The 27,186-nt window shown below is 42.9% G+C and overlaps 2 protein-coding genes across 8 annotated transcripts in view; one reads left to right on the forward strand and one right to left on the reverse strand.

Annotated features, from left to right (window-relative positions):
• Positions 1–3,821, forward strand: part of pkd1a (polycystic kidney disease 1a) — a 75,764-nt gene extending 71,943 nt beyond the window's left edge. The window contains exon 55 of the mRNA XM_008410790.3: positions 58–3,821. Within this exon, the coding sequence (XP_008409012.2) occupies positions 58–975 (918 nt within the window). The 3' untranslated portion in view covers positions 976–3,821. The remainder of the gene's footprint in view (positions 1–57) is intronic.
• A 1,306-nt stretch (positions 3,822–5,127) lies between these two features.
• Positions 5,128–27,186, reverse strand: part of tsc2 (TSC complex subunit 2) — a 28,733-nt gene continuing 6,674 nt past the window's right edge. For 3 of the 7 annotated variants that reach the window (XM_081606032.1, XM_081606036.1, XM_081606030.1), the window contains exons 11-42: positions 26,995–27,138; positions 26,765–26,902; positions 26,576–26,679; positions 26,409–26,490; positions 25,798–25,953; positions 25,603–25,716; positions 25,387–25,509; positions 25,181–25,287; positions 24,931–25,099; positions 22,639–22,761; positions 22,429–22,563; positions 22,149–22,338; positions 21,975–22,068; positions 21,793–21,895; positions 20,918–21,012; positions 18,076–18,216; positions 14,861–15,022; positions 14,497–14,658; positions 14,142–14,254; positions 13,631–13,873; positions 13,273–13,521; positions 11,759–11,848; positions 10,039–10,184; positions 8,519–9,126; positions 7,965–8,043; positions 7,275–7,361; positions 6,543–6,729; positions 6,323–6,462; positions 6,163–6,241; positions 5,998–6,089; positions 5,553–5,651; positions 5,128–5,439 (exon numbers count right to left, since the gene is read on the reverse strand). In XM_081606032.1, coding sequence (XP_081462158.1) covers positions 5,272–5,439; positions 5,553–5,651; positions 5,998–6,089; positions 6,163–6,241; positions 6,323–6,462; positions 6,543–6,729; positions 7,275–7,361; positions 7,965–8,043; positions 8,519–9,126; positions 10,039–10,184; positions 11,759–11,848; positions 13,273–13,521; positions 13,631–13,873; positions 14,142–14,254; positions 14,497–14,658; positions 14,861–15,022; positions 18,076–18,216; positions 20,918–21,012; positions 21,793–21,895; positions 21,975–22,068; positions 22,149–22,338; positions 22,429–22,563; positions 22,639–22,761; positions 24,931–25,099; positions 25,181–25,287; positions 25,387–25,509; positions 25,603–25,716; positions 25,798–25,953; positions 26,409–26,490; positions 26,576–26,679; positions 26,765–26,902; positions 26,995–27,138 — 4,722 coding nt within the window. In that variant the 3' untranslated portion in view covers positions 5,128–5,271. The remainder of the gene's footprint in view (positions 5,440–5,552; positions 5,652–5,997; positions 6,090–6,162; positions 6,242–6,322; positions 6,463–6,542; positions 6,730–7,274; positions 7,362–7,964; positions 8,044–8,518; positions 9,127–10,038; positions 10,185–11,758; positions 11,849–13,272; positions 13,522–13,630; positions 13,874–14,141; positions 14,255–14,496; positions 14,659–14,860; positions 15,023–18,075; positions 18,217–20,917; positions 21,013–21,792; positions 21,896–21,974; positions 22,069–22,148; positions 22,339–22,428; positions 22,564–22,638; positions 22,762–24,930; positions 25,100–25,180; positions 25,288–25,386; positions 25,510–25,602; positions 25,717–25,797; positions 25,954–26,408; positions 26,491–26,575; positions 26,680–26,764; positions 26,903–26,994; positions 27,139–27,186) is intronic. The other 4 variants (XM_081606047.1, XM_081606043.1, XM_008410740.3 and 1 more) reach the window with 2 other exon arrangements.

The raw sequence follows: 27,186 nt of genomic DNA on the forward strand, positions 1-27,186 counted from the left end.
ATGCACAAACCAGATCCACAAATATTCAGTCTGATGACTCTTTGTTTCCCCTCACAGTTTCGTCACAAAGTCCGTTTCGAAGGCATGGAGCTCCCCCCGTCCCGCTCGTCCTCCACCAGCGACTGCAAGTCCCTGTGTCTGCCCCCGCTGGACAGCCCGGACTCCCCGCCCACGCCGGACAGCATCGATGCCGGCTCAGAGGCCTCGTGGCGTCCAGCCTCCTCGAGCCCCTGCAGCCTGACGGAGGCGCCTGGGGTCGGCCTCGGCCTGGGTCTGGGTTTGGGTCTGGGGCACGGCCCGGGAGTGGTGGTAGGGGGCACGACCTGGAGGGAGAGGGCGGAGACAGAGGCCTCCCTGAGGAGGCTGCTCCCAATCCTGGACGCTCTCCTGCAGCAGCTGGACCGAGTCAACATGGCGACAGATGACGTTTACCACATCGAGTGCAGGCTGGAGCGGGCTCAACGGAAAAGGAGGCGCAGCAGGAGAGAAAGAGGAGAGGACACTCATGACCGGAGAGGGGAGAGCAAGCAGAGAGGGAAGGGGGACGACAAGGACGTGAAAGAACGAAAGACGGGAAAAGAGAAGCAGACCAGGGGCAGAAAGGAGAAAAAGACTCCGGTCGCCACGCCGATTCCCTTTTCAAAGCCCAGATCTACGCTGGCCTCCGCGCAGCCCCACATCTCACAATCATCAGTCACCGATAAACCCGCCGCCGACCCCACCCCAACGAGCACTTCCTCTCTCCACAACCCGCCCTCCAAAACACCCTCCGCTCCCTCATACCCCCGAGCACCCACTCCCTCCCTGCCGACCGCCCGAGGCCCCACGCCCATTGTTACCCGAGACCCGCAGACGGACAGAGAGACCCTCCCCTCCTCGAGTCTGTTCAACCACCCAGCTCACACCACCACCATCCCCACACGGAAGAGGAAACGGAAACCCCCGCCGCTGAAAAACAAGGTGCACCCCACTTAACAGGTCATCCCCAAAACCCTAAGGGGTGAGTGGGAACTGGAGGAGAAGGAGAACGCAGGAGGAAAACGTTGGGTTAAGGACGAGAGGAGAACGAGGACAGCCGGTCTTGTCCCCAGACGCACCTCTTTAAACCCTGGGATAGAGAAGAGAAACCGAGGGGGGTTTTGCAAAGAGATGAGAAAGTTACGTAAAGGCGGAACAATTGAGCCAGTCGTTTGAAAAAATTTAGGGTAATCAGAAGCGGAAGAGTTGGGTCTTGGCTCGCTCTCAAAGCATGGTGCAGGTCACTGAATGCTACCTAAGCTGACCGATTAAAACAGTGAAACCAAGAGATACTTGTGTTTAGTTCTCCGAAACCCCCTTCACCCTTTCCCCGTTGCCATGTGATCCTGGAGGTCTCACGGCGTTGTGACAGGAGCACAGGAAGGTGCTCACCAGACTGTACAGCCACACTTCTCTGTATATTTTTGTTTATCTGTATTTTGTTAAATGTCAGCAGTGTGGACACCACGGGTGCCGGTTCAAGCCATGTATCCTGGAACCAAAGATTCCTACAGGAACGCACATCGTACATACATGTATATAACACTGTAGTTACATATCAGTAGGTGGAAATGTGCCTTACGCGACCGGCCCTATGAGGTACGAGGAGAGGCGTGCACGTGTGTGACGCTGTTGAGATTTCAGCAGTCACTTCTTGAGGGTGCTGATGATACAGTGCCGGCCAGATGTAGAGGTAAACATGTGCAAAAGTCTTACAGCTTCATTAATGTTTTAGCACAGCAGAGTAATATCCCAACCTTTAATTTGAGAGCATGGATTCGGTGAGGAAAATATATGCACAGAAATAGTGATTTTTTTTTTTTATAACAGAACTATCTTTGGTACTAAAGCAAACTGAAAGACTAGTATAAAGAACAAGCAGTTTGTCGGACTCTTGTGAAACTTTGGAAATGTTGACTTCGCACCCGCCCCGCTCGGTCCGCTTCAATCAAACTCTAGTTTGCTTGCCTTATAAGTCCGGTTCGTTTGGGGAGGTATGAACGTCCGATCAAACCTTGGTGTGCCTTAAAACCTCGGTCACATTTCTGTTCAAGTGAACTCCAAAAGCAGGAAGTGGATTATAGCGCCGGGCATTCTGGGTAAATACAACCAAAACAAACGTGAGAGTTTGTCGCTAGCAATAGAAATGGCTCTTTTTTGCCAAAAACAAAGAGAGAAATCCTACAACTGCTAAAATCTCCCTTTTTGTTTACATTTTGCGAAGGAGAAAGTTGCGATCTCGTCCTTCACCGGTTCTAGCTGCGGCGCCACCACAGGCAATGGTGGAAACAGGTTTTTCAAACGTTAAAAAGTATGAGATGTTTTCACACATCTCAGAAAATTCTCCTGTGTGCTCTAACCACAAAAGTAGCACTTTAAAAATACATTTAAACAAAAAAAACATCAGCAGATCAGTAATACCAGATGATTTACTCAAAGGCTTTTCACACATTTTTTCCTCAATAAATATGACCATCACTGTTCATGTGAGAGAAGGGAGATCAGAACCAGAAGAAGCGACAGAAAGCTAAGGCAGAGTTCTGAAGAAGAGTCATAGTAAGTCGTAGAATAAGGAACTAATAGATGGAAATAAAGACGGATATACAGTATGGGCGGTTTCAGCTAAACATGACAGAAGCTCACCAATTATAAAGCTATACTGACTCCCATTCTGATTATATTTCCTGTTTGTTGTGTTTAATATGGAATCGAATTTAAAGCACTTTTTTTTAAATTGTAGGACATTTTAAATGCGATGTGGCATAAAGTAATAAGCTCGGTTTCTATACCAAAAAACGGAAAGCTTCACTCATACTGTACTTAATTACTTAACCAGAAGCGCTGCCAAAGCTTTTAAATCATTTATGCATTTTTGATTTAATCTAGTCATACATTCATTCGTTTTTTGTTTTTTTTTTGTACTTGCACTTTACTCTTTAACGTAGATAATGTTGAACACCATATTTAATTAATCACGTGTCAGGTTATGAGTACATTTACGTTAAAGGGACATTTCCTTAAGTATTTCCACCGTGTTGTTAAAGCAGTAGCTTGCATTTGTTTGTTCATTCGCCAGCTCTTTGATTTGTTATAATTTTGTCGTATCAACACACGCACTCTTCCTGTGTCCAGTGGGCAAAACTCAGGGAACCCGTCCTATCTCTCTCTCCCTCTGTCACAGCTGGAGCCAAATCCAAGCAAAAGGGTCCAGTTATTAAAAGATAATCCCATACTGGTATTTGTTATATAAATACTGAAGGAGCGGTACTGCATTGTGTTGGCCTCATTGTAAAAGAGCATGAATGTTTAGATTTTCCAACAGATTTTTTTTTTTTTACTTCATCCAGCATTAAAAGACACCCCTTCTCACTGTGTATACTTTGTGTATATATTTGGGCCTATTTGGGATGTATATATTTCTGCTTTTTGAGTATCTGTATTATTTGTGCACAGTGGCACACACTTATGTCAAGCACTGGTGTTGCAATCTCCAAAGTTTTACATTTTTCTGGTCTAAATGATGCACAACAGCCAAAACGTTTAAGTCATTCAGTGTTTGACGGTTTAGTAGAAACCACAGGAAGTTCAGCAGTCACTTATCCTCTCATTGTGTAGTGTGTGCAAGAGCATGGTGCCAAAGCTAAACTGTGTATCGTTTTGCAGTCTGTTGTATAAAAGCTTTGTGATTTGAAAATGAATTTAAAAGCATTTCTTTGCTCTTTCTCCCCTTGTATCAATGCAGTTGTAGCACCTCTCATGCTTTTGCACTTGACAAAGTCGAATAAAGTGTTTGACAGCTAAAACCTGGACGGTGTTAAATAATTCAGGGTTTTTGGGACAAAAATGTGTTGACTGAAAACTGTTGCTTAATTAACTTCCTATGGAAGCCCGTTTCAGAAAGCTGAGTTAACAAGCCCCGAGTAGATACTCTGAATGAACCTACTTAGCTGTGATACTCATAGCTAGCCAACTCAACTCTTGAGTAAAGTTACCCTTACAGCGCAGACATCGATTCACGCGATTCACCATGGCAACGGGACAAAAAAGGCCCGAAAGTGCGGATTTCTCACCAATGGACGGCACATTGAATATCAAAATACATTCAACACAAAATACAAAAAAGCAAAGCAAAAAAAAAAAGTACCAAAGAAAAGGAAATAAGTTTGTCACGAGTTAGCGTGAGTCAATGCGTAACGTCCAAAAAGCAAGGATTTTGTCTGAACAAAATATCTGCCCAAAAACCTATGAAGATTATGCTCGAAGTATAAAATAGCGACTTCATTACCGCTTTCACTGATATCTGAAGGTCTGTGTAGTTTTTCTTTTATTATAAAAAAAGGCTCGTTCTGGCACACTACCGTCTTTTTAAACATCACTACAAAGTAGTGGCCAAAAAACTGCAGCAGCAAATACACCAATGTCTTTGCGGGTAAACCAGCGTTTTATTTAGCAGTTTTACTTTACCTTTCACTTCCTATCTGTAAACTACTTTTGCATCAATGTGCTCACACTATTGCATGACATTTTATTTTTTGCAATCGATTTCTATGACTTTTGTTTAAAAAAAAAAAACTTATTTTGGATAATCGAACATTTTCTATTACACCATTAGTTCCATGTATTTTGTTCCTGATCCCTATTTGAGTCAACTTAATCTGATGGATTTTCATCCTGCATAATACTTAGTAGTTATGAAACCACATTTAGTTGTATTTAAACTATCGTTTTTTTTAATTAGCCATTACATCAAAATATGACCGACAAAGATGTTGGTATGAAATCTCCAAATGATCAAAACTACAAAAGGCACAAGAGGAGGAAGTGAAATGACCAGAAATAACACTAAATGTTCAAAAAGCATTCCTGCTCAGAAAATATTTTTACCAGGAGATACTGAAAGAGAAACGTCAGGACTGGGTAAAATGCCCCAGAATAAAAAACTAGATCTGAGCACCTCAAGTATTTGGCCATAAATAAAGAATTGTCTTCAGACCCTTGGTAAAGAGTTTACAACTACCTCTGCACTGAAAGACAAAACTCATAACGTTTTCTACAAATCGGCTTCGTTTCCTCACGCTAAAAATCCCCACAAGGAACACAAGATTTCAGTTTTTTTTTAATTATCACTTTTAATTCATACAGTAGTTGACACAAACACAACCAGTCTGTGTTTGTGTGTGTGTGAGAGTTTGCGTGCGTGTGCATGTGTGTGTGTGTTCAGTCTGCCAAACAAAGTCACCTTTGCAAACAAAGTCAAACAAAATCAGTAAAGTCGTCCACCGTCGAAACAAGTCTTTTTCTCTGTCCCGACATCTCGGGAGTCGGAGCTGAAGCTCCTTGTTGAAATGCTTTATTCTGCTGAGTGTGTCCTTGGGTCAGCGAGATTCCCGGAGTCGAACGGGACTGGATGTCTTCTTGAGCCTGAGGCGCGGCACAGAGTTGGGAAAAGACGGTTTAAATGCAGGCTGGCAAACGGTAAGTGGAAAACGTGTTGGTGAGGGAGAACCTTTTAGTTCTCGAATTTTTAAACTTACTCTGGTCCTGATCCTCTTTATGTGTCGTAATCTGGCAAGCCACTTGGAAGCATAAGCATCCGAGGGATTCGCTCTGTACTGATGCACCAAAGAAGCCATCTAGACACAGGAAGCAAAAATTTATTCTGGGGGAGTTTAGGGAAGAAACTGAATGTGGAGTCTTTTCACAGAATAAATTTTTAAAAAGCTACGTAGGTTTGTTAGAGAACATTAGTGAACAAACAACATCCTGAAGATCGAGAAACACGAATACAAGCGGAGGAGACTGATGTGAAGTTTAAACTATGCATCATTTTCCTTCTGCTTCACAATTATACTAATTTGAGTTGGTCTATGACAGAAAAGCAAATGAGAAGCATTGAGATTTCTGGGTGAAACTTGACAAAACGTGGAGAAACTTCAACAGAGGTGAATATTTTCACAAGACTCTGCAGATCAGACTCACATTTGCATGCAGAGCCATCTGTCGAACCAAGAGTGGCAGGTTGCGGTCAGATATAATTTTTGCAACGGTGGTATCAACCAGGCCCTCCAGGTCTGAAAAGGTAGAATAAAATGAGTCGCATCGATGATGATGAGGAGCAAAAAAACGGCAGCAATCAACTCTCACCTTTCCGACACTGCAGGGACACGAGGTTACATTCATAGTCCAGTGGCTTAATAACGACTTCGACGAAATTAAATTGACCCTGAAACGGAGAGAAACGTACTTTGTAATGAAAGCTAAAATGCCTTCTAGCGATTTCTCTGAATGAGTTTGCACATTTTACCTTTATGGTGCCCAGTTTGTAATCTTCTCCCGAGTCGTTATAGACCACCATGACGAAGTCGTTGCCGATGTGTCGCTTCTTGTTGCAGCAGCCCTTGTCGCTCTCTCTGTTCGGCATCAGCGTTGCTATGTGGAAGATGGCTGCGGACACACGGTTTCGTTTAAAGCTTAACCGCCAGTCGCCGTGGAAATATCTGGCATTGTGACGTGAGTGCACGCACCCTGCATGATGTCGTCGTGCCAACAGTAGGTGAACTCTCCGTCGTCGCCGTACTGGTCGAGCCCGCCCAGGAAGATCTGGTCGGGGTCGCAGTCCTTCAGGTGGATCAGTTTGCCGAGGCCAGTGAGGAAGGCGGCGTAGCGGTTCGACCCGTATTCGTTGGACAGGATGGCGACTTCGTTGTTGACCTGAAGAGAGAGAACGAAGAGGATGAAGGTGGACGGTGCTACGAGAAAGTATTTACAAATGCTTACAAGCTTCTTCTGCGTTTGCTATTTTGCCACACCTAAAAGTCTTACATCATTAAAGAAATGGTAACATATATATGAGACAAAGTAAGCAGACAAAATAATCTGCAGTTTTCAAATAATGAAGAACAGAATGTGACAACATGAAGTAGTCTGAAAGGTTTTAAACATTATGCATTATGAACCCGATACTACTGTAGGTGTAAGGGTAATTACTGTTCCACATTTCCTAAAAGGGGCGGTGTTATGCGTTTTCCAGACACATAGAGCCATTTTATAACACGATCAAGAAACTATTACCTTCAGTTGTAATAAAAATGCTTTACATATCAAATTCCTCCATTAAGCCTTCATTTATGCTCTCAGCAGCATTGCCCTGAAAAGCACTAGGTGCAGATGCAGTTACACCAGGTGTTTTTAATCGCTGCTGGTCTCCCCGAATCGCTTTTCACAGCTGCGTATGATGTAACAAGGTGTGTTCTCACCTGGCCAGCTCCAACAAACACAACTCCAATCTTATGGGTGTCGTAAGGAGGCATCTGGTCCAGAACCTTCACAGCCCGATCGATCACCTGCAGCCGGGGAGACAGGATGGACGCACAGCGGACAACGAAGGGTTAATGGCTTTCCTCAGAGAGACTGGACTGTCATGGCGTCACCGTTCATCAGGTATTTACATTTCTGAGGCAAATCATCACACTTTTGCAATAATTCTGCATCATTTATAGAATGTAAAGTCTTACATTCTATAAATTTAAGACTTTACATTTATAGAATGTAAAGTCTTACATTCGGATCTCATTCAAGAGAATGAGATCCGATCATTCTCTTGAATGATCGGATCATTCAAGAGAATGATCCGATCTTTATCAGGTAATGAAATCAATACAAGCAGTTGAATGAAAGGGTTTACTTAATTTTTGCCTTATTCATTTATATATATATATATATATATATATATATATATATATATATGTGTGTGTGTGTGTGTGTTTTGTGTCTCGTACACTTGTGGTTACATTTCAATCATTTCCACACATCATGAAGACCAGATCATTTTCAATAAGTTCCTAGAGACTGGAAGAGAGTTTGCTTTCTTTTGACCGTTTATGCAGCAGCGCTTCGTTTTCATTGGCTGGATCGGATCAGACCGGCGTGGGGAAGAGGCGGCTTACCTGAGTTTTGGGCAGCAGCAGCGGCTTATTGGCTTCATTCCCAAAGAAAGGAGAGTGATATAGCTGAAGGAAGACAAAGCTAAAAAGAAAAAAAAAATGTTTCAAGAAATTATCCTGGAATGAGAATCTTCACATAAAAAAAAATTCAAAAGAGGTAAACATAAATGAAGCCGCTATGATTTCATATTATATTAGAAATGATTTTATGGTGGTATTCTGGCTAAATTTAGATTTTAGATATAAAACTTTATGCTCCTAAGATGGATTGATTTGTTCAGCCTACAAGTGAAGCCACCTTCACATTTGATCAGTTTGGTGCAGCGAAGACACTGACTACTCAAAGGGGCTCCAGAGAATCCCTCATGAATTGGAAATGTAAATCTCTAAATGTAATCTTCAAAAAAATAAACTTAAAACCTGAGTGGAGATTTAGCACAACTCCTACTGCAGAAAATGCAGATCAAGTTCAGGTCTTTGGTTTCCCCCCCATCTGTCCAGTAACGGTGGATTAAAGCCCAGGTCCAGTTCTATCTTTAACAATCTGCCCCAACTACCTGGGACTCAGTCCGGAGATCTTCTCTGCGATGCTGGGCCCGGGTCGGCCGTGATACGAGTCCCTCTCTGTCTTCCTCTCTCTCCTGGAGGACGGGGCGGAGACGGAGATGGTGTGACCTCGGGGTCGGTGGCCTCCGCCGGGGGAGATGGGTCCAGGCAGAGCTGGCGCTGCCGGAAAAGCCAACTTCATGGCAGCTCCTACGCTCTGAGATGACAAGCCGGAGCCCTCGCCGCCCTGGACCGGACCTCCTGGCCCGTTAAAGTCCGCCCCGGTGCTCCCCTCTGCTTTGTCCTTGTCCGGGCAGGGCTGCTGCAGTGCCTGAGGCTTGCCATCTGAGGGCGCTCTGGGCCGAGCGGCGTCGCCCTGGCTTTTCTCAGACTCCAGCGCTGCTTTGGTGAAGGCCTCCGGCAGCGTCTGCAGCTCCGGGGAGGAGCTCGACTTGTTCAGTCCGTGACCCTGGGACTGAGAGTGGCTCTGAAAAGGAAGCTCGGGGCCCTGGCTGCCCGGGGTGGAGGGGCCGACGCTGGGCTGGTCGATGGGAATCGCTCCTTCGCTCACCTCCTCCAGAGTGGATTTCTCATCATCCTGACTGGAGGTGGAGGAGGACTGAAAGTCAGGCAGAAATCACGGACAGCATTATTCCTTCAGCATATTCTAGCAGATTAACTCGTAAAATGATATATATATAAAAAACAAACAAGATTTTATTACTTGCAGAAAGCAATAAAGAATATATCCAATTTAGTTCCAAGAGGAATCAAGTTGATTTATGGCATAATAACCAAACCAGATGATCCTAGCATACATCAGGGTGCAACAAAAATATTATTTAAAATCTACCAAACATGGGTTTTTTTTCTGTCCCAAATTAGAAAAAAGCCCAACACATTTACAGTTAAACAAATACGACAATCCTGTTTTTTTTTTTTTTAAATAAATCATGTCTCCAACAGCGTTTTCCATCATTTAGTGACAGAATAAAAAAGTCAAGCATAAAAAAAACTTTAAATTAATCTTGGTGACAGCCTCCTGTTGAACATTTACATAAACTCATACATTTCAGTGTGAATTTATGTTTATTTAATAAACTTAAATAATTTATTTAAGGGATTCAATTTTAAGTTTATTGATCTTAGAGAGTGTACTACTTGCATTCTTACATTACTTGAAAGTTGCCTCCAAAAAGAAAATGAATTGCTATAGCTTCCAGGGTAATTTACTGCTCAGCAAAACGTGTTATCCTGGCAGGCCTGCAAATAAACTCAAATGTGAATAAATCTAATAAAAAGCATTTTCTCTCATTCTGTCCTTTTAAAACGGCCCCCACACTCCATTAAGCATGGACGCGAGTGGGTGAAAATAAATTGTTTTTGTTCTTCGCTGCAGTTATAAGCAAAACACAAAAGCAGCCCGTTTATCACATCGAATCCTCGAGAGTTAAACAGAAACAAATTCTGCAGGAACCATCGGTTCTTTGCCAGAATCGGCTTCGTTTAGGCCACAGTCGGTTCGACTCACCCTGCTGAGCGGTCCGGGCAGCGGCGCCTTGTCAGACATGAATATGGGCTCGGAGGGAATCGGCTCAAACTCTTCACCCTCCACCCACTCGAGGGGGGCGTTCTCTGCCGCGACCCCCGAACCCTCCTCCGGAACCACCACGGAGTCTGCAGCGGGACACATGGGTCGTTACAGACGGGAGAGACGCGTCACACAGTTCACTCTGAGCTACATCGAGGTTAGTCACACAGACACGTACTGCTGTAAGAGTGAAGGAGTAAATATTTCAGCAGCTGTCAGTAGTTATTATTGACACAGTCTCTCTGAAGTCTAACAAGATTTTAGAGGCAAATGATTCATTCTGACATGGAAACACAATCAAACAAACAGATTTGAACATCGATCAGCAGGCTCAGGCCCATGGAGGAGATCACGACCTACAGAGAATCACACACAGAAGTGCTGAGGAGCTCAGATCAGTTCGGCAGGTTGTTTCTATTCATCGCACGCTCGTCTCCTGCATTATCGTTCAGATTCATGCAACTTCGACCGCTTCTCTGCTTCACTGGCTTCCCAGTAGAACAAAGAAGTGCCTAGTGAGATCTGGGCTTTCCTGTTAACAGAAGTTGCCTGGGGGTATATTTCAGAAATTCGAGAGTTAGACATTGGGAAGGAAAGAGAAGAGGAAAAAAGAATCAAAGGAGGGGTCAAAAACTACTTTCCACTTTTCCTCTGCTACTGATTGACCGATCCAGGAGGAGGCACGACTTGGTCATCTGTCACAGATGACCTTCCCTCCAGGGTTAGGAAGAGACGTTCATGGAAAGCAGGGATGGTGAGGTTCCCGACTTGTACAAAGTTTGAGCGTAAAACAGCCGGTCGTAAGACAACAGAGTTTTTACTTCATGTCTGCAGGTTAGAAAACTAACAAGACGCTCCTTTAATTCGTCTTCCACTTGGAGTGAAAGTACAAAGTTATAGTTTAGTGATTTCATAATTGTTCCTAATGACAATTGTGAAGGTCTGAGTTCCATTATTTACAAGAGCCTGTCAGGATTTCACCAGTTTAGAAAGCTAAAGACGCCAATGTTTTCAGAGGAGACTTCAGGGGAAAGTGTTGTCTTCTATCACAAAGCCTAAGGGCCAGGCTAAGAAAAAATAAAAAAATTACAGGAATAAAGTCATATTGTTATGAGAATAAAAATCTAAATAATACAAAACAGTCAATATTACAAGTTGTAAGATTACCAGAATCGTCGCAGTGATGTGAAAATAAAGTCATAATAGTGGCAGCAGGCCATTTCCTGCTCCTGATTATAAGCCGATGCCGACGTGTTCACCACAACTTTATTCTGGTAAAATTGCAGATTTATTCACAAAATAATATATGACTTCATTTTCATAGCAGTAAGACTTTCATTTTATATCACTTTATTCTCGTAATATTTAATCTGTAAGTGGAAAAAAAGAAAACATTTTGCAAGATATTCATTACCCGTTTCCATTACTGTTTTAAAAGTTAATGGGTTTCCTAAGTGGATACGGATGTTGCATATTTTTGTCTCATCTGTTCAATATTTCAGTTCAAATTTTCCAGAGTGACTCCAAAGTGTCTCTGCATGGTGTCTGAAAGAACCACTGTTTTGTACAAGTGAGGAGAAATATACCACCGCAGGGGTTTTCTGGAAAGCGAGGGGGGGGGGCGGAGGAAGAGGAGTGGGGTCACACATGATGACGGTACCTGCCCAGGAAATGCTCCTGTGCAACCTGCCAGGAGCCGGAGGTCCTGGGGGGCCACTGGCCAAACCCAGAGACCAGAGTGAGCCGCCCACTGCAGGCGGGACGAACAGGGGGGAGGGGGGGAACAGGGGCAGATCGAGCCACAAAACACACCACAGCCAATCACAAACCAGCATTTCCACCACGAGAAGAATCCAATCAGGAAAAAGGGGAGGGGGGGAAAGAGTGGAAAAACAAGATGTGATAATGGGAGTAAATAAAGAGTAAAGACAAAATAAATTCAAAAATGAAGTCCAGAATAAAAAAAAGAACAAAACTGCTGCAAAAAGATTACAGAATTAAAAACAAAGATTAGTCCGTTTTCTTACCAGCTGGTCATTTGGGAAGCGATCCAATGAGACCAAGCAGTGGCGGGTAAGTCGGCGTTGAGCGCAGAGCTTTGAAGGACATAATTACTTACCGGGATCCAGACACACTTAGCATTTGTAGAAGTTAAACCTTCCCATAATTTGTCCACAGACAATACAGATTTCATTCAAAACTTCAATGGTGAGATTTTCACTCAATTCTAACTTTTTTTTAGAGAAGAAATGTTTGAGATCTACAATGATTTTGTATCTTGTTAATAGAAACATCTGAGTATTACTTTGATTCATGAAAATCTTGGCTATTTGGTTTATTGTTAAAATATTTTGTTTGTACACCACTGGTTTAAAGTACAGCATGTATGTCAGAAAGTTCCTAGTCAAATCCCAGAGCTAAACCCTAGAGAGAAAATATGGTTTAACAAAACACTGACTCAAAGTGGGCTGAAAACACTTCAGCCCACTTTGGGCTGAAGTTAATACAGTTAATACATTTTAAATTTTGTATTAAAGATTCTGTGCTCCATCTGTCACACATACCCAATATTTTGGCTGGTCTGACACAAAATGAACTGTTGATGTAATTTTTTACATTAACAGATTAAAAACTAAATGGCAAACGGTGCTTAACAGGAGAGATTTTAGAGAATATGAACCACGTGAAGCTAGAGCTATAACATATTTACAAGATTTTTTTTTCATCCTAAATGCAAAATGTTTATATTTTTGTTCAGGTCTGGGTTAATTACAGCACTCACCATGTTGTTCTTGCAGCAAATGGCCTTTTTTGAGTCTGTATACTCCAATTAACGATTAATTTATTAGTAAATTACCTGACAATTATTGCAATGATCATTCAATTATGATTATTCCAATTAATTTCTTCAGCCCTACTTATAATTGTTTTATTCTGTCACTGTTTATCGTTCCTACTGGAAACCCAAACAAATTATTTAACAGCTGGAGCATCTTCATCAGGCGAGGTCATGCTAGTCACTTCAGCGAGACACATTGTGATGTTTTAATATCATGAGATCTCGTTACAACGCTACTACACTTATATAAACCGTGGAGCGATAAAATCCATAATTTTAGATCCAACTCACGACCACAAACATGTCCGCCAAGACTCCTTTATCCTGCCACTCACCGGTGCTGGAGCGCTGAAACAGGTTGGCCTTTCCTCCGGCGCTGCTGTGTGTTTGAGTGAGCGGTTCGGAGGCGGACGTTGGCGCTGGGGCGGCCGTGCTGGCTGGAGCGCTGGCTGTCTGAGTGGGAGGCTCCTTCACTCCCTCCATCGCCATCAGGACGGTGGAGAGCTCCTGCAGCGGCAAGTTGCCCAGCTCAGAGGAGAAGGGGCTGGGCGGGTTCTCCAGACACATCAGCCAGCTGGTGTTACCTGAGGTGATGGAGCACCAGGAAGACACAACTGTGCTGTTGAATCAGGTTGTAAAAGTGGATTTAAAAAAAAACAAAAACAGGAAGGGCCTAGCCCAGGGATGATGTACCTGAGGGTCTCCGTATGAAGATCTCTGCCCAGCCTTGAGTGAGCATTGGAACAAACTCGGCAAGGCTGGGGTTGTCTTTGAGCGGAGGGGGGGCAGACAGAGCGGCAGCTGTGGAGGAGGGAGGACCGACGCCGTCCAGGGTGGGGCCAGAGGAAGGAGACAGAGGAGAGGCCAACTCTCCCTCAGAGGGGGATACCAGAGGACTGAGACTCGGAATAGGACCGGCACGCAGAGCGTGACCACCTGCAGAACGAGGAGAGTCTCTTTAATCACAAACCCAGACGCACTTTACGCTGAACCGCAGACTAAAAGATGCTCGAATGAGACATTTACGCCGAAAAGAGGAAGAAAAAGAACACAGACCAGCAATTTAGAGCATAAGAATAAAAACAACAGAGTGAAAGTCAGGAAACAAACACATGAACAGTGACACGTCCAGGAGGAAATAAAAGCTACCTGATTTCAGGAGCTCTACAGCTGGCGATCGCCTGCAAAACCGAGCAAGTCTCACCTGACCTGGAGCGGACTCGTGTCCGAGTTGTTCTGCTCTGCTGCTGACTGGACTGCGACTCCAGTTTGGCCGGAGCCTCTTTAGTCATTCTGGTGTGAAGAGACGGATCTGATCTGCAAACCCAACAGAGCAAAGGAAGTTCAGAGAGCCTCGCAGACCGAGTGAAGTAGTAGAAGAAAGAGTAAAAAAAAATCTTTGCCTTTAGGAAATTTAGACCGTTTATAAAACTGTCTGTAAATGGAAAAAATTTGTTTTTTCTTAAAGACAAACAGCTAGGAGGAAATTTTACTACTTGATAAGTACATGCAAGGTTGTCAGGTAAAAAAAAAAAAACAACAACAAAAGCTGGCATCACCTGGTCATTTCTCCTCCTCCGCCTCCCAGACGCTCTGACATGTCCATTCCCAGCAACGCTTGCGTTCTGACACCGCCGCTCGTCGTGATGGTGACAAGCTTGTTGCCCACCAACCAGGTCATGCTGCGACCTCCGGCTAACAGAAACTCAGCGATCGGAGACCTGCGGTGACAGCGGGGAGTTTATCGTTTTACTCCACAAATACAACAATCCAGCAGAAATACTGAAACTGCGAGAGAAATCAACCGGTGGCCAAAATCTGACCATTTCCAGCTCGTTCAGTCCCGACTGGTGACGAGCCATTTAAACATCTGGTTTAGAGAGAGATACACGCAAACACAATGACAAACAGACCACCACAAACCTCTTTGGCAGAGCAGAGAAGTTTGAGAACACGTATCGCGCCATCATGTCCAGACACGTCTCCGTGAGCTCCAGGTGGACGGTCTTGAGTCCCTCATCAGCTTGAGTCACTGCATTTTCATCAGCAGAGCCCAGACTGCAGGTCGTGGTAGAAGTGTGCATCCTAAAAGATGGGGGGTGGGGGGAATGAGAAATTGCTAAACAGCAGGGGAGCAAGAGAAAGGCATGCACTGTCAGTGAACGGAGGCGTGCATGCTCCAAGACAACAGGAAATGGGAATTTTAAAAAAAACGCAGAGACAACACACCGGTGATCACGTTTCTACCTACATCACATGCAAAACGAGCATTTATATGCACGCTTAAACATGCATACAAAATGATAAGCACACAAAACACAGACAAAGGCTGCAGCTTGGTCTGAGTGAGCGCAGAGGGAACATATTTTTTTGTTTGGTTAGTTTTATGCAGGCAGTTCTGCTGAAGGGTCTAATTTAATGAAATATTTTTTTACTCAAATCAGACAGAAAGGATTTAAGTAAAAAAAATTTGACTCACTCTCACAAAGAGTGAGTCAAATCTCCATCTGAATCCTGTCCAATTTAGAGGGAGTCTGTGGTCGTAACGACCGTTTCAGAGCCACACTTCAGGTGGACCGAGACGCCTCTGTTGTTGACAGGAGGGATTATTCAAGACTGTTTCAAATCCAAATCACTAAGACAGAAAAACCTAAAAAAAAAAAAAGAAATAAAGCTACAAATAATAGATGGCCAGAAACAACTGAATATTAACTGAATGCATCAAAGTGAATTAATTTAGCTTTACTTCTGCCTCTTGATGCACTAATTTGCTTGTTTATTATTGCTTTCTCTCTCCAAACAATAAGGTCTGCAAACAAAAGTAGGAAAATTAATTCAAATGGCTTCATGTTACAAATATTGTCCTTTTAGAAGGAGAAATATAAAACTCTCATTCAGACCAAGCCCTGGAATGTGAATTAAATCATATTTGCAGTATATTTTCCTCCTCTTACCTTTATCTCTTCTTAATTTGATTGATTGATTTATTTATTTTAATGTGCAGTGGGCACAAACTCTATAAAAACACAACCACTTAACACTCCAAATTTATAGCCGCCAAAGTTAAATATTTCTATGCTTTTAAAGTAAATGATCAATGGAAATAAATAAAACTGATAAGTGTTAAATATGGTCATGTTGGAGTTGGTGCCCACATGGACACAGGTTTAACAAAATGAAACAAACTTACATTTCAAAAAGAAAAAAATATATATACAAGTTTGCAGCCTTTCATCAGATAAAAGCAGGTTAAGAAGATCTACGCTGCAGTTTTATAATAAAACAGTTTGTCAACCAAAAGCTACACATGTTTCACTGCATATTGTGTCTGCTATTACTAATTCCGTTTATAAAACGGAATTTTGGGGGAATTTTATGTGATGGACCAACATAACGTGTCACATAACTGTGAAATAGAAAAGAAAACCACATTTTTTGCAAATAAATGAATAATAATCAAGAAGTGTGGTCGGCATCTGTATTCAGGCCAGCTTTGATTCTTATAAATAATGTCAACAATCTGAGCCTAAGTTGAGCTCACCTGTGAGTAATTTATTCACAGCTGTTCGCCGAAAGACGAGCTGAAACTATGGCAGATGTATAAAGACAATAAGAACTCAGCCAGAGCTACACTGGAACAGTTTATTTTAAAGAGCCATCATGTCTTGAAATGGTCCAATCAAAACCCAGACCTCAATCCAATTAAGAATCTGTCGCAAAACTTGAAAATCAGTCTGATTGGTCTCCATCCAGTCAGACTGAACTTGAGCTGTTATGCCACTCTGCTCCTCCAGACTAGCGGCAGCAGCAGTTGGTTGAGTATCTGCTGAGCTCATCATACAAACTATTTCTCAGTTCAATGCTCCTAAGCATTGCAGCATATAGCACTGTTGGGATGAAGGCGGAGTGTTGGACAGAGCAGGAGTTTGTTAAAGAGACGGAGGCTAATTTCAAGGCATCAAAATGAAAAGTCATATTTCTTTTCAAGTTGTTTGATATATACAGCATTTTTATAACAGCTGAAGGTAATAGTAACTTGATTGTGCTACAAAACACAATCATGTGAAAACATGTATTTTCCACCGTGTTCATAGAAAATACATGACACCGCCCCTTTAAGGATTTCCAGATTTAGCAAAGAAATATATCTGTGATAGAGATAATGTGCTTTGTTTTCTTTTCGATGCCCTTATTTGTGTTGGCCCATCATGTAAAATCCCATAGTATCATGTAGATATTTCTGGTACCGAGGTGAAACGGTTCAAGAGGTGCAAATACTTTTTCCAAGGCTCTGCAGCAGCACTGTAACCACATTAAACTGCAGCGTTCGATCTCCTTTTATTCAGACACACGAGCAGAAATGAGGCAAACAAGTGATGCAGACACAATCTGTGAGCGTGTGCAGTGATTGAGGACCTGTTGGTCAAAGTTTCACCTCAGCCCAAGCTACTCCCCATCATCCCAGCCTAATAGATTGCCATGGTCATAGTGAAGCCAAATGAAACCAAAAACATGTCAAGCAGGCAAAGAAAGCTGTTGTGCCCATCATTGGCAGAGGAAGCAGAAGTGCCCGCCCTGCCCTGAGAGAAAGAGACCAAAGGTGTGGGTCGTAGTTGCTGTCAAAGAGAAATAAAGACGGCGCCATTTTGAACACACGTGCTCGGCACCAGTCCCTCTTGGCATTCATTTGCTACTAAAGCCAATCAAAACCAGTCAGCAATTCACCCAGCAAAAAAAGTAAAGCTGAATCAAAAAGTGCAAACAAATCATAAAATCATTAAAAAAAAAAAAAAAAAAGCAAAACTTGTGTTAGAGCAAAAGTAAAAACAAAAACATCAAAGTGGATAATGATGTTTTCCAATGGCTTCAACAAACACGGCATGCAAAAGCAAATCATAGGAACAAAATCCAAAACAGCACAAGTGCAGATACAGCCGAAAACAAATCAGAGGCCATCACACACCTTTCTCCAGCATGCACCACCCATTCTAGGAGTCCCGCTTACAAAAACCCCCCTACGACTCCTCGACGGACCCATCTGACCCCCCCAAGCAACAAGTGTCTGAGCTGCTGTTTTTTTTGTTTGTTTGTTTTTTTTCTGTTGTTTTTGCTTGTTACCAAGGAGATTCTTTTCTAACCTGCGAACCGCGTGTTCGGAGACGCTGATGCTGCGGGAGCGGAAAGCCTCCATGGCCGAAAGGTCCCTCAGCTCTTTAACTGGAGAGCTGCTGCTATTGGCTACAGATGCTGCCGGCTTTGCCACTTTTCCAGCCCGCAGGCTGGGGGCCGAGGTCGGCATTACGTTGGGCGGTAAAGGGGTGGGTTGTCGTGACAATGGAGGTGGTTTGGGAGCAATAGTGGAAGGAGTGGTTTTTCAAAAGTACACCAGGAGACGGCAGGAATCATCACCCGAGCACCGCAGCGACACGAGCAGTTGACGGGGGGGCGAACGCCACGCAGGGTGGGGGGAGGAGGGCGGGGCACAGAGCACAGACATCAAAGGAGGGGCGGGGCCAGGAGCAATGTGTGGGGGGAGGATCCAGGATGACACAACCACCCCCAAAACCACAACCATAACGCAGCACCCAATCGCAGGAGGCAGCAGAGGAGGAGGAGGAGGAGGAGGAGCAGGGGTCAAATAAAGAAACAAAAAAACATAAGGTGAAAATTAACAGCAGTGAACAACATGAGTCAGATAACAGGAGAACGGAGAAAGAAAAGAGGATTTAAGAAAGGGTAAAACCAAAAAATAAAAACACACCAGCTACAAAGCAGAGGGTCAAACAGCCTCTGCTACTCAGAAATCAAAAAATACACAGGAAGTATTCAGGAAAGCAACAAAATACACATTTCAGCAGGTTCAAAGTGACGGAAACGACTAATGTGACAGAATTATAGAAGTAGGGATGAGTCGTATGGAGGATCAAAAGTGCCACCATCCATAAATAAATAAATAAGTTGCTAAATAAATGCTGAAGTATGTTAAAATATTCACATTTTAACACATAACACAGAAATGTGTTCTGTTTTATCAGAAAATATTTGTGTTCTGATAAAACACATAAATGTTTCAATGTTATAGATGTTATTTATATTCTGCATTTAAAACAATAATATCTAATAATTAAAATTAAATTATTTAAATATAATCAAAATGCTAAAGTTTAAGTGTTTATCTGTACTCTTTACCTGTCAAAGTCAGGTGGTGGGCCAAAGCCTGCTAAAGACAAGGCTATTGGTCTGTCATTTCATGAACTAAAGAATAAAAAAATATATTTTTATTACAAAAATACATGATTTTAACACACAAACCATTTTTTTTATTCTGTATTTAATAAACCGACAATAGTCTAAATATATGGAATTGTTCTAAATAATTATCTCCATTTTCTTAAATTATCATATCCATGAGTCTGAAGTAAACATACGTTTACTGGATTGTGGCAGTTTTGGCCCATGACAGGACTAAAGCACAGGCTTTGCAAAATAGAAAGCAAAACATCAGAAATTTAACTAAATCAAACAATCGGACTAAAGTTGTGGATTGGAGAACAGCAGGTCAAATACTAAAGAATACAAGAAAAGCTTTGGATTTAAAAAAAAAAAAAATCTCGAAAGTAAACCAGCATTGAATGAATGAACGTAATGACGTGCTGAGCACCAATCCTGCAGCAGACATTAAAAGCACAAGGATGATGATGCCATGTGTGAGTTACTGGAGGTAATATTGATTATTGGTGTAATATTAGTAGAGGAACCACAAAGAGAACCTAGCAGAGGACCTCATTTGTCTTATTTTGTCATGTTGCAACCACAGACATTTTATATCACACACCAAACGTCCAAACTGCAGCCAGAGGCCCTCGATAAAAATAGTAAAAAATTACCACCAATTCAGTTTGATAGTAAATAGGACCAGACATCCAGTGGCTTTTACACCAAATTAGTATGTTTTGATCTAAACCAATCAAAGATCGGACATCGGGTTGCACTGAATTTTATCTAGTGGTATCAGATTAAAATGAACACCACACTTTTAAGGTTTTTATCTGCGATGAAAACAATGCATCCGTTTGCTTCCACTTCACCAATATGTACCACTTTGTGTTAGTCTGTCACATTAACAAAACAGGAGTTTGTGGTTTTAACTTGACAAACTGCAATGTTACAAATACCCCTTGAAACTGGACATCAGTCAAATATTAGTGAAAACACCACATTCGTTCAGCATTTTGGAGGATGGAAGAGGCGTTTGTGTTTGCCATTTTTCATGAGGTTCTTTAGTTCTTTATGTTTAAAACCAAACTAATCTCTTGAAACATTTTTTTTTTCCAACAGAACAATATTTGCTAATTAGCTCCAGTTACTTTCAGTACCCGTGTTGTATATATGTTCTTTTTTAATGCTGTTCAGGTGGAAGTAGAACTAATAGCCAATGGTTGTACTAATGTTTCTTTTAGTTGGTTCAACTGCAAAACGGAAAAGAAACAACTTACTCAAAGAACGGCTGCTTACAACTCAGAGTTCCCCTCATGAACATGGAATGTGCTTCTTACCATAAACACCAGTGAAATGATAGAGAAAGAAGAAAAAGTTTTAGCTCTTCTCTGATCTCTTCCTGGTGTCTGTATGACTGTAAAGTAGTGAGTGAGAAACAAAATGCAAAAACAAAAAAACAACCTAGTTATATGACGCTAGCAGCTAAACAAAATAAAAATAAAAAATGCTACATCACACAAGTGATGGCGTTAAAACAGCATCCACTGTGAATCGCTTGGCATGACAAATTGTGACAGAATCGATTTTAAAAATGCAAACAGAAGATGTAGAAGGAATAATGATCACCATGGCAACCTGAGAGGAGTCACAGCGGTTAAACACATCAGCGTATTTACCCCCGTCCCTCCTGATGTCGGCCACATTGGGCTGTGTGCGGTGCTGCCGGCTGCTACGTCAGCAGAGCGAGGAAACGTGCTTTACCTTTTGGGTCTCTCGTTGAGGCTGGTGCTCCGTGCGCGGAAGGGACTTTGCTCGTGTCCGTCGTCAAACGGAAGCAATGCGTTGGAGCGCAAGCCCTGCAGAGAAACGTTCGCAGGGGTCACTCTGAAATGCGCCGACACCAGTCAGTCCAGAGGCAAAAACATTGAAAACAGAATAAAAACCACTCTCTGGGTTTAAGTGCCAGGTTAATGTGATGTAAACACGCAAGACAAATTATTTTGAGGATTTTTGTCCACCTTAATCGTGGCACATATCCCACAAAATTCACAAAAAAAAAATTAGTTTATATCAGGCCTAAAGCCTGAGCCCGATGCAACCGGACTAATTAACTTTAATTAGTAAAACAGACATTTTAATTAAGATTTTAATGCTTTCGTTTTTATTCCATAGTTTGAGTAACTTCTGCCATTTTTAGCTTCTGTTCAACATCTTGCAGCTCCATTTTGTCGTTTGTTGTAACAGCAGGGTGAGTCAAGTGGAAATCCTCTGGGATGTGTGACTGATAGGAGCGGAGCAGGGTGCAGCTGCACCCGTTTTTCTTTCCTCAACAGGGTAAGCTGTTGAGGATAATAAGTCAAAATAATAAATTTATCTCTATTATTTAGACTACAATAAGTAGTTTAATACAACTTTATACGGTGGATTCTCATTTGGTTTTCTCTGTGCTGGACGTATTGTATGCTTTTTAAACGCACCACAAAAGCCTGAACCCGACGCAACCCGACCTTCAAGCAAATAACTTTGACCCGACCTGGCCCAATCCGATCACCTAGATTGTTTCCGATCTAAATATGAACATTATTCATATTTTCCCACAAAAATTTGGAGGTAATGAACCGTTGAAAATGTTTCACCTTGGTGATGTACTGAACAAAGTCCTTGCGGAAGGGGAGTCTGCAGCGTATGAACCACATGGCGATCACATGATGGGCCAGGGATACGATGTATTGATTGAATCTGATGGGGGCAAACAGAAATGAATCAAAGAGAGCCTGTGCAGCTGACAGAATGCACATTGATATGTGACGGCACTAACTTGGACGGATTAGTGTAGGGCAGCGAGATGGCGAACACGCTGACGTACTGCTCGGCTACAAAGTTGGCGTACAGATGGGGTAAGCGCACCAGAGCTGCAAGACACAGAGGACACCAAACATTACACACTTACATCCTCAGATTATATCTAAACAGATCAGCTTCGAGAACTCACTAGAGAGAAACTCAAGCATGGGAGACGCCATGGCAACGGTGGCAGAGATGTGGGTGAGCTTGACTATCAGAGCCGGGAGAAGCTTGATCATGATATCAGGCATCTCCACTGTGCACATCGTCAGAGCCACCACACACTGCTTGGCACAGCGATAGATGAGGCCGGTCTCCAGACACTGAACCAACTCTCTCTGCAGGAGGAGAAGGAAATTAAAGCCGGGAAGGTTGGGTGTTGATCTGAAATCTAAAAATGATTAAATTCTAAACCTAATAATGTCTACCTGTCTGGATTGGTCCAGGTAGCTATGGTAAGAGGTTATCGCCGTGAGAACGGGAACCACAGCCAGCTGGACATCTGTGCGGGAAAAACCCTCAGGCATCCTTTTCAAACGCTCCGAGATCTGACGATCCGTCACCTTTACAGACAGAAATGACGCGGCTCAACACCGACTACTGGCTTGGGAACTCGTTAATGTGTGAATGTGGGCTACCATGGCGCAGAGCGTGGAACAGAGCTGGTCCAAGCTGCAAGACGAGGTGAGCAGCAGCACTTTGTACTGCAGCGTCCAAGGGAGTTTGTCCAGAACAAGTTTCAACACCTTCCAGTCCGTCTCCTAGGAAACAAATAAATGAAACCAAATTAAAGTCTTGTGTGCGCTGGCCTGTTTGGAACGGACAGTGGTGGAGAAAGTACTCAAAAAATTTACTTAAGTAAAAGTACAAATACAGAGACAAAAATGTGCTCAAGTAAAAGTCAAAGTACCACATTAACATTTTACTTAAGTAAAAGTAAAAAAGTACTGGTTTTTAAAAATACTTAAGTATTAAAAGTAAAAGTACTTGCTAATGCATTGCCTAATCACTAATATCATTAAGTGTACCGATCATATGATCATATGCCACAGATAAAACATGTTTTTATTGAGTTTACTCTGTAACATAGTTTAGACTTAGATATGTGATTCTATGCATCATAATTTCAGGGATGGAAACATCTCGTCTCCTGTCCTAACATAACATGAACTTCACTTTTTTGCCACACATTTATTTTGAAAGAAATCCAACTGGCAGAGGAGGACATGGAACCAAGGAGCCTCGTAGCAGAGTTGTAGTCTGGACCACTGAACCCAAGACCAAATCAAAACCAGCACCCCATGCTACATGACAATAAAATTAAGTGCACCTATCAAAACTGCTTCTCAAATTGATCTGAAAGGTTCACTTTCCCACCTAGATATTAAATACTTAAGAGCTGAAATAAATTTAACCAGTATCAATTCAAACTCTTCCTCATTCTGTTTTGCTTTCATCTCTGTGCCACAATACACAGAGGTCTCCTGCCATCCCTAAAAAAAAAATAACGCCCTGTGCGGTTGCCCATATTGCCAATGTCAGAAATAATAATTGTCTGCACCATTAAACATAGCAATTAACAACGCTAAACTATGAACACTGTCCAAGGCCCAATAAGCAAGAAGTAACCAAGCAGGAGGAGCACCGTGACTGTTCTCATCCTCCCTCCTGCTGCAACGTCTGCCACCATGACAGGTGACGAAAACAAAGAGCAATGAGCATGCTCTGCGTTCCTACGTTCTTGTTTTATTTATTCACCAATTAAATATAAAAATATTTTAATGAAATAAAATAGCTACTGCAGTCTACGCAGAGCATTACAAGAACAAAGAACGGCTCTCAGTGAGGCTTCAGCACTATAGGACTTAGTCAAGATCCGTCCAGAAGAATCGGATCGTCCATGAATGTCATATTACAATATTGCACTTTGGTCACAGCGTTGTCCCATACCTGCGACATGTCAGTCATTGCAGATGCAACATGTGTCTCAGTCAATACAGCTAGCTTTGCTAGCATCACGTCCACGGAGCTTATCTTTCTTTAAGATTTCCTTCCAAGTGACGTTAAAAATTGGACGAAGTCCCCACCGTCTGTGAAAGCGAAGCGCTGCTGATTTTACATGTCGCCATATCTTATTATTTATGCAGCGCTTCCGTACTATTATATTACTGACGCTCAGAGGAAACTACTGCGCATGTCTTGGAGCTCCGCGTGTGAGTAAAGGTAGAGCCGATGGGTGACAACAGACAGTAAGTCACGTTATTGCTCGGATTTTACGGCGCCACCTTAAGTCCCTGAACTTCACATTTTAACGGAAGAAAAGAGCAATGCGACTTGGATGTAACGAGTAACGCGACAGTTTTGTAGAAATGTAGTGAAGTAGAAAGTACAGATACTTACTGTAAAATGTAGTGGAGTAAAAGTAGAAAGTATCCATTATTAAATCTACTTAAGTAAAGTACAGATACACGAAAAATGTACTTAAGTACAGTAACGACGTACTTGTACTTCGTTACTTCCCACCACTGGGAACGGAAAACCAAATAAGAGACTGTAATATATTTACTCATGCGAGTTATAATGAGTAATGAGCATGCAGTCAGTCACCAACTCAAAATCCCAAAATATTAGGGGATAAAATTCTAAATCAACAAAGTGGAAAAGTAAGGGCTAAAACAAACCATTTCAATATAATTCCATATTAAAATCAATGTATTTATGAAGAATTATTACATTTGATCCTTTTTTAAAACTGACCAATACTTGGAACATGATAAAAACTCATTCTAAACTTTAAGTCTGATCTAGTTTATGTCTACAGATGTGTCTAAAACCCCTGTGATTACTAGTTTCTTCACAGTAAATCCTCATAATCTCATTAAAAAAAAAAAAAACACAGGCGGCTTCCCTGTGTCGGGTTATATGTGTACCATCTTGAGGCACTGCAGCAGGACGCTGAAGGCAGGCGCGTAGGGAAGGCAGGCTGAGCGGATGGAGGCTGCTGAAGCAGGAGGAGCCGCAGCGGCCGGAGCAGGACAGCCAGCAGGGGGCGATATAGAACCTGACGGCTTCTTATCGCAAACCCGCTTCTCTGGCTCCCTGAAAAACCAAACGGCTTTGTCACATTCAGGCCGCTTCGAGCGAGATGAGCTTCTTTTGTGCGCGTCTCCGTTTTTTTACCCGGCGTCACAGTAACAGTAAGGGCTGAACCTCATCGCTCCGTCCTTGTTGGGCACCCCGACGCGGTGCAGAGAGTCGGCACGCATCATCAGGAAGAAATCAAACACCTGAACAAACAAGTTGAAAAGAAGAAGAAAAAAAAATAAATAATGCAGGCCGGAGCTGAGCAGAGATGAAATGTGAACAGAAAATTGATTGGTTTTTACCTGTAGCCGAACAGCAGAAGCAACAGCTGAGCAGTACTTGTTCTTGTAGTGGAGCTGCAGGTGGCTGATAAGCAGCTCATAAACACGACTGGCGTGGCTGGCTGGCAGGCTGTAAAGTTTGCTCTGTCGTAGGACAGAGTAAGAGTTCTTCATAATCCAACTCCACACCAATAACACATTTCTGCAAAAACAGACGCAACGCTGCCAGAGACGTACCTGCAGGATCTCCAACAGCCCCAGCACTGCAGTCTTGACATCCTCCATGGGAGAGTCAGCTGTGGGGTCAGAAGCCTCCAGGGATCCGGAGCAAACCAGAGAGCGACTGGCCACCTGTACGGAGAGCTAGACTTCAACCTGACTGAACTGGAAGTGACTAAACGCCTCCGAGATCTCGTCTTCGCCTGCGTTTACCCTCTCGATGATGTCCAGGAGGCTGGTGAAGTGATGCGTGTTGCAGCCCTCGGCGAGGTCCACCAGCAGCTGGGTGGCCTGCTTTCTGACCGCCAGGTCCCGGTCGTCAGCGATCCCATTGAGCTGAGGGATCACCACCTTCTCAATGAGCTCGTCCTGGAGAAAAAGCAACAAAATGGAAAAAGAGCAGGGGCTTCTAGATAAATCTTTACTTTACATCAAATTAATCAGGGCTGAAACAATTAATTGGTTATTGAAATAATCGATAATAGTCAACACATTTAGTAATTGGATAATTGTTAGTGGAGTATTCAGACTAAGAAAAAAGCCATTTGCTGAAAAAAAAAAAACCAAACATTCAGAGCAGTAATTAAGCCCTAATCATATAAAACGTACATACATTCAAGATATCTGTAAATATGCTTTAGCAGAGTTTAGCAGAGTTTCAGCTTCAGTTAACATAAACGATCAAACTTACCAAAAAGTTATATAAAAACAAGTTCAGTTTCTAACTTTTAAATAGCTTTGAAATGGAAAACAGCCCACAATGGAAAGTCTTTCATCTGATCAGTGCACTGAATTTACAGATAAATGCAGATGAGTATTCAAACCTCATAGAGCTGGCGATTAGTACTCAGAACGAACGACAGGATGTGAAGAACTTTGATCCTGATCCCACTGCGCATCTCGTTCCTTTCAGAGTGACAAAGAGAGGACTCATCAAGAGTCTGAGCAAAGCTGAAACGGGTGGACTGATTCCAGACAGAGCGCGTCCTACCTGAAGAATTTTTCCATCAGGCAGTGGAGGCTCTGGATCCAGCCGTCCTTCGCAGGCTGAATGGATTGCGCTCTGTACGAGACGAGGGTCAGCACCGAGGCGTCCTGTCGCACACAGAGATAAAAAATGAGAATGGAAGGCGACCCGGAGGAGAGGACAGAAATGCAGGGCAGCACAGGGAGTACGAACGGGTCTCTTGTCTGCACATTTCTCCACCAGACTGAAGAACTTCTCCGTGGAGCCGTGGTAGCCGTTCTGCTCATACAGCTCTTCCACTGTGGTCAGGAGCTCGTAAACGATGGCCTTCAGCTCGGCGCTGCCTATCATCTGACAACGCACACAACAACAAAAACGAGCTCAGTCTCTACAGACCTGTTCATTTCCCACCTCCTCTCCGTGCGCGTTGTGTTTGCGTGAACCTGGATCTGCTGCAGCAGCCGCTCTATGATGCCCAGCAGGATGTCCCATGTGACCACCTGCAGCTCTTTGCCATACTTCTTAATCAGCCTGGTGATGGAGAGGACGATCTCATATGACACCACCTCGTTGGCACATGACATGGCCTGAAAGCAGAAGTCAGGCGACCACAGTTATTACTCAGCAGGTCCGTC

The sequence above is a fragment of the Poecilia reticulata genome, chromosome 1 (genome assembly GCF_904066995.2).
Source record: "Poecilia reticulata chromosome 1, P_reticulata-male-v2, whole genome shotgun sequence".
Taxonomy (NCBI): Eukaryota; Metazoa; Chordata; class Actinopteri; order Cyprinodontiformes; family Poeciliidae; genus Poecilia; species Poecilia reticulata.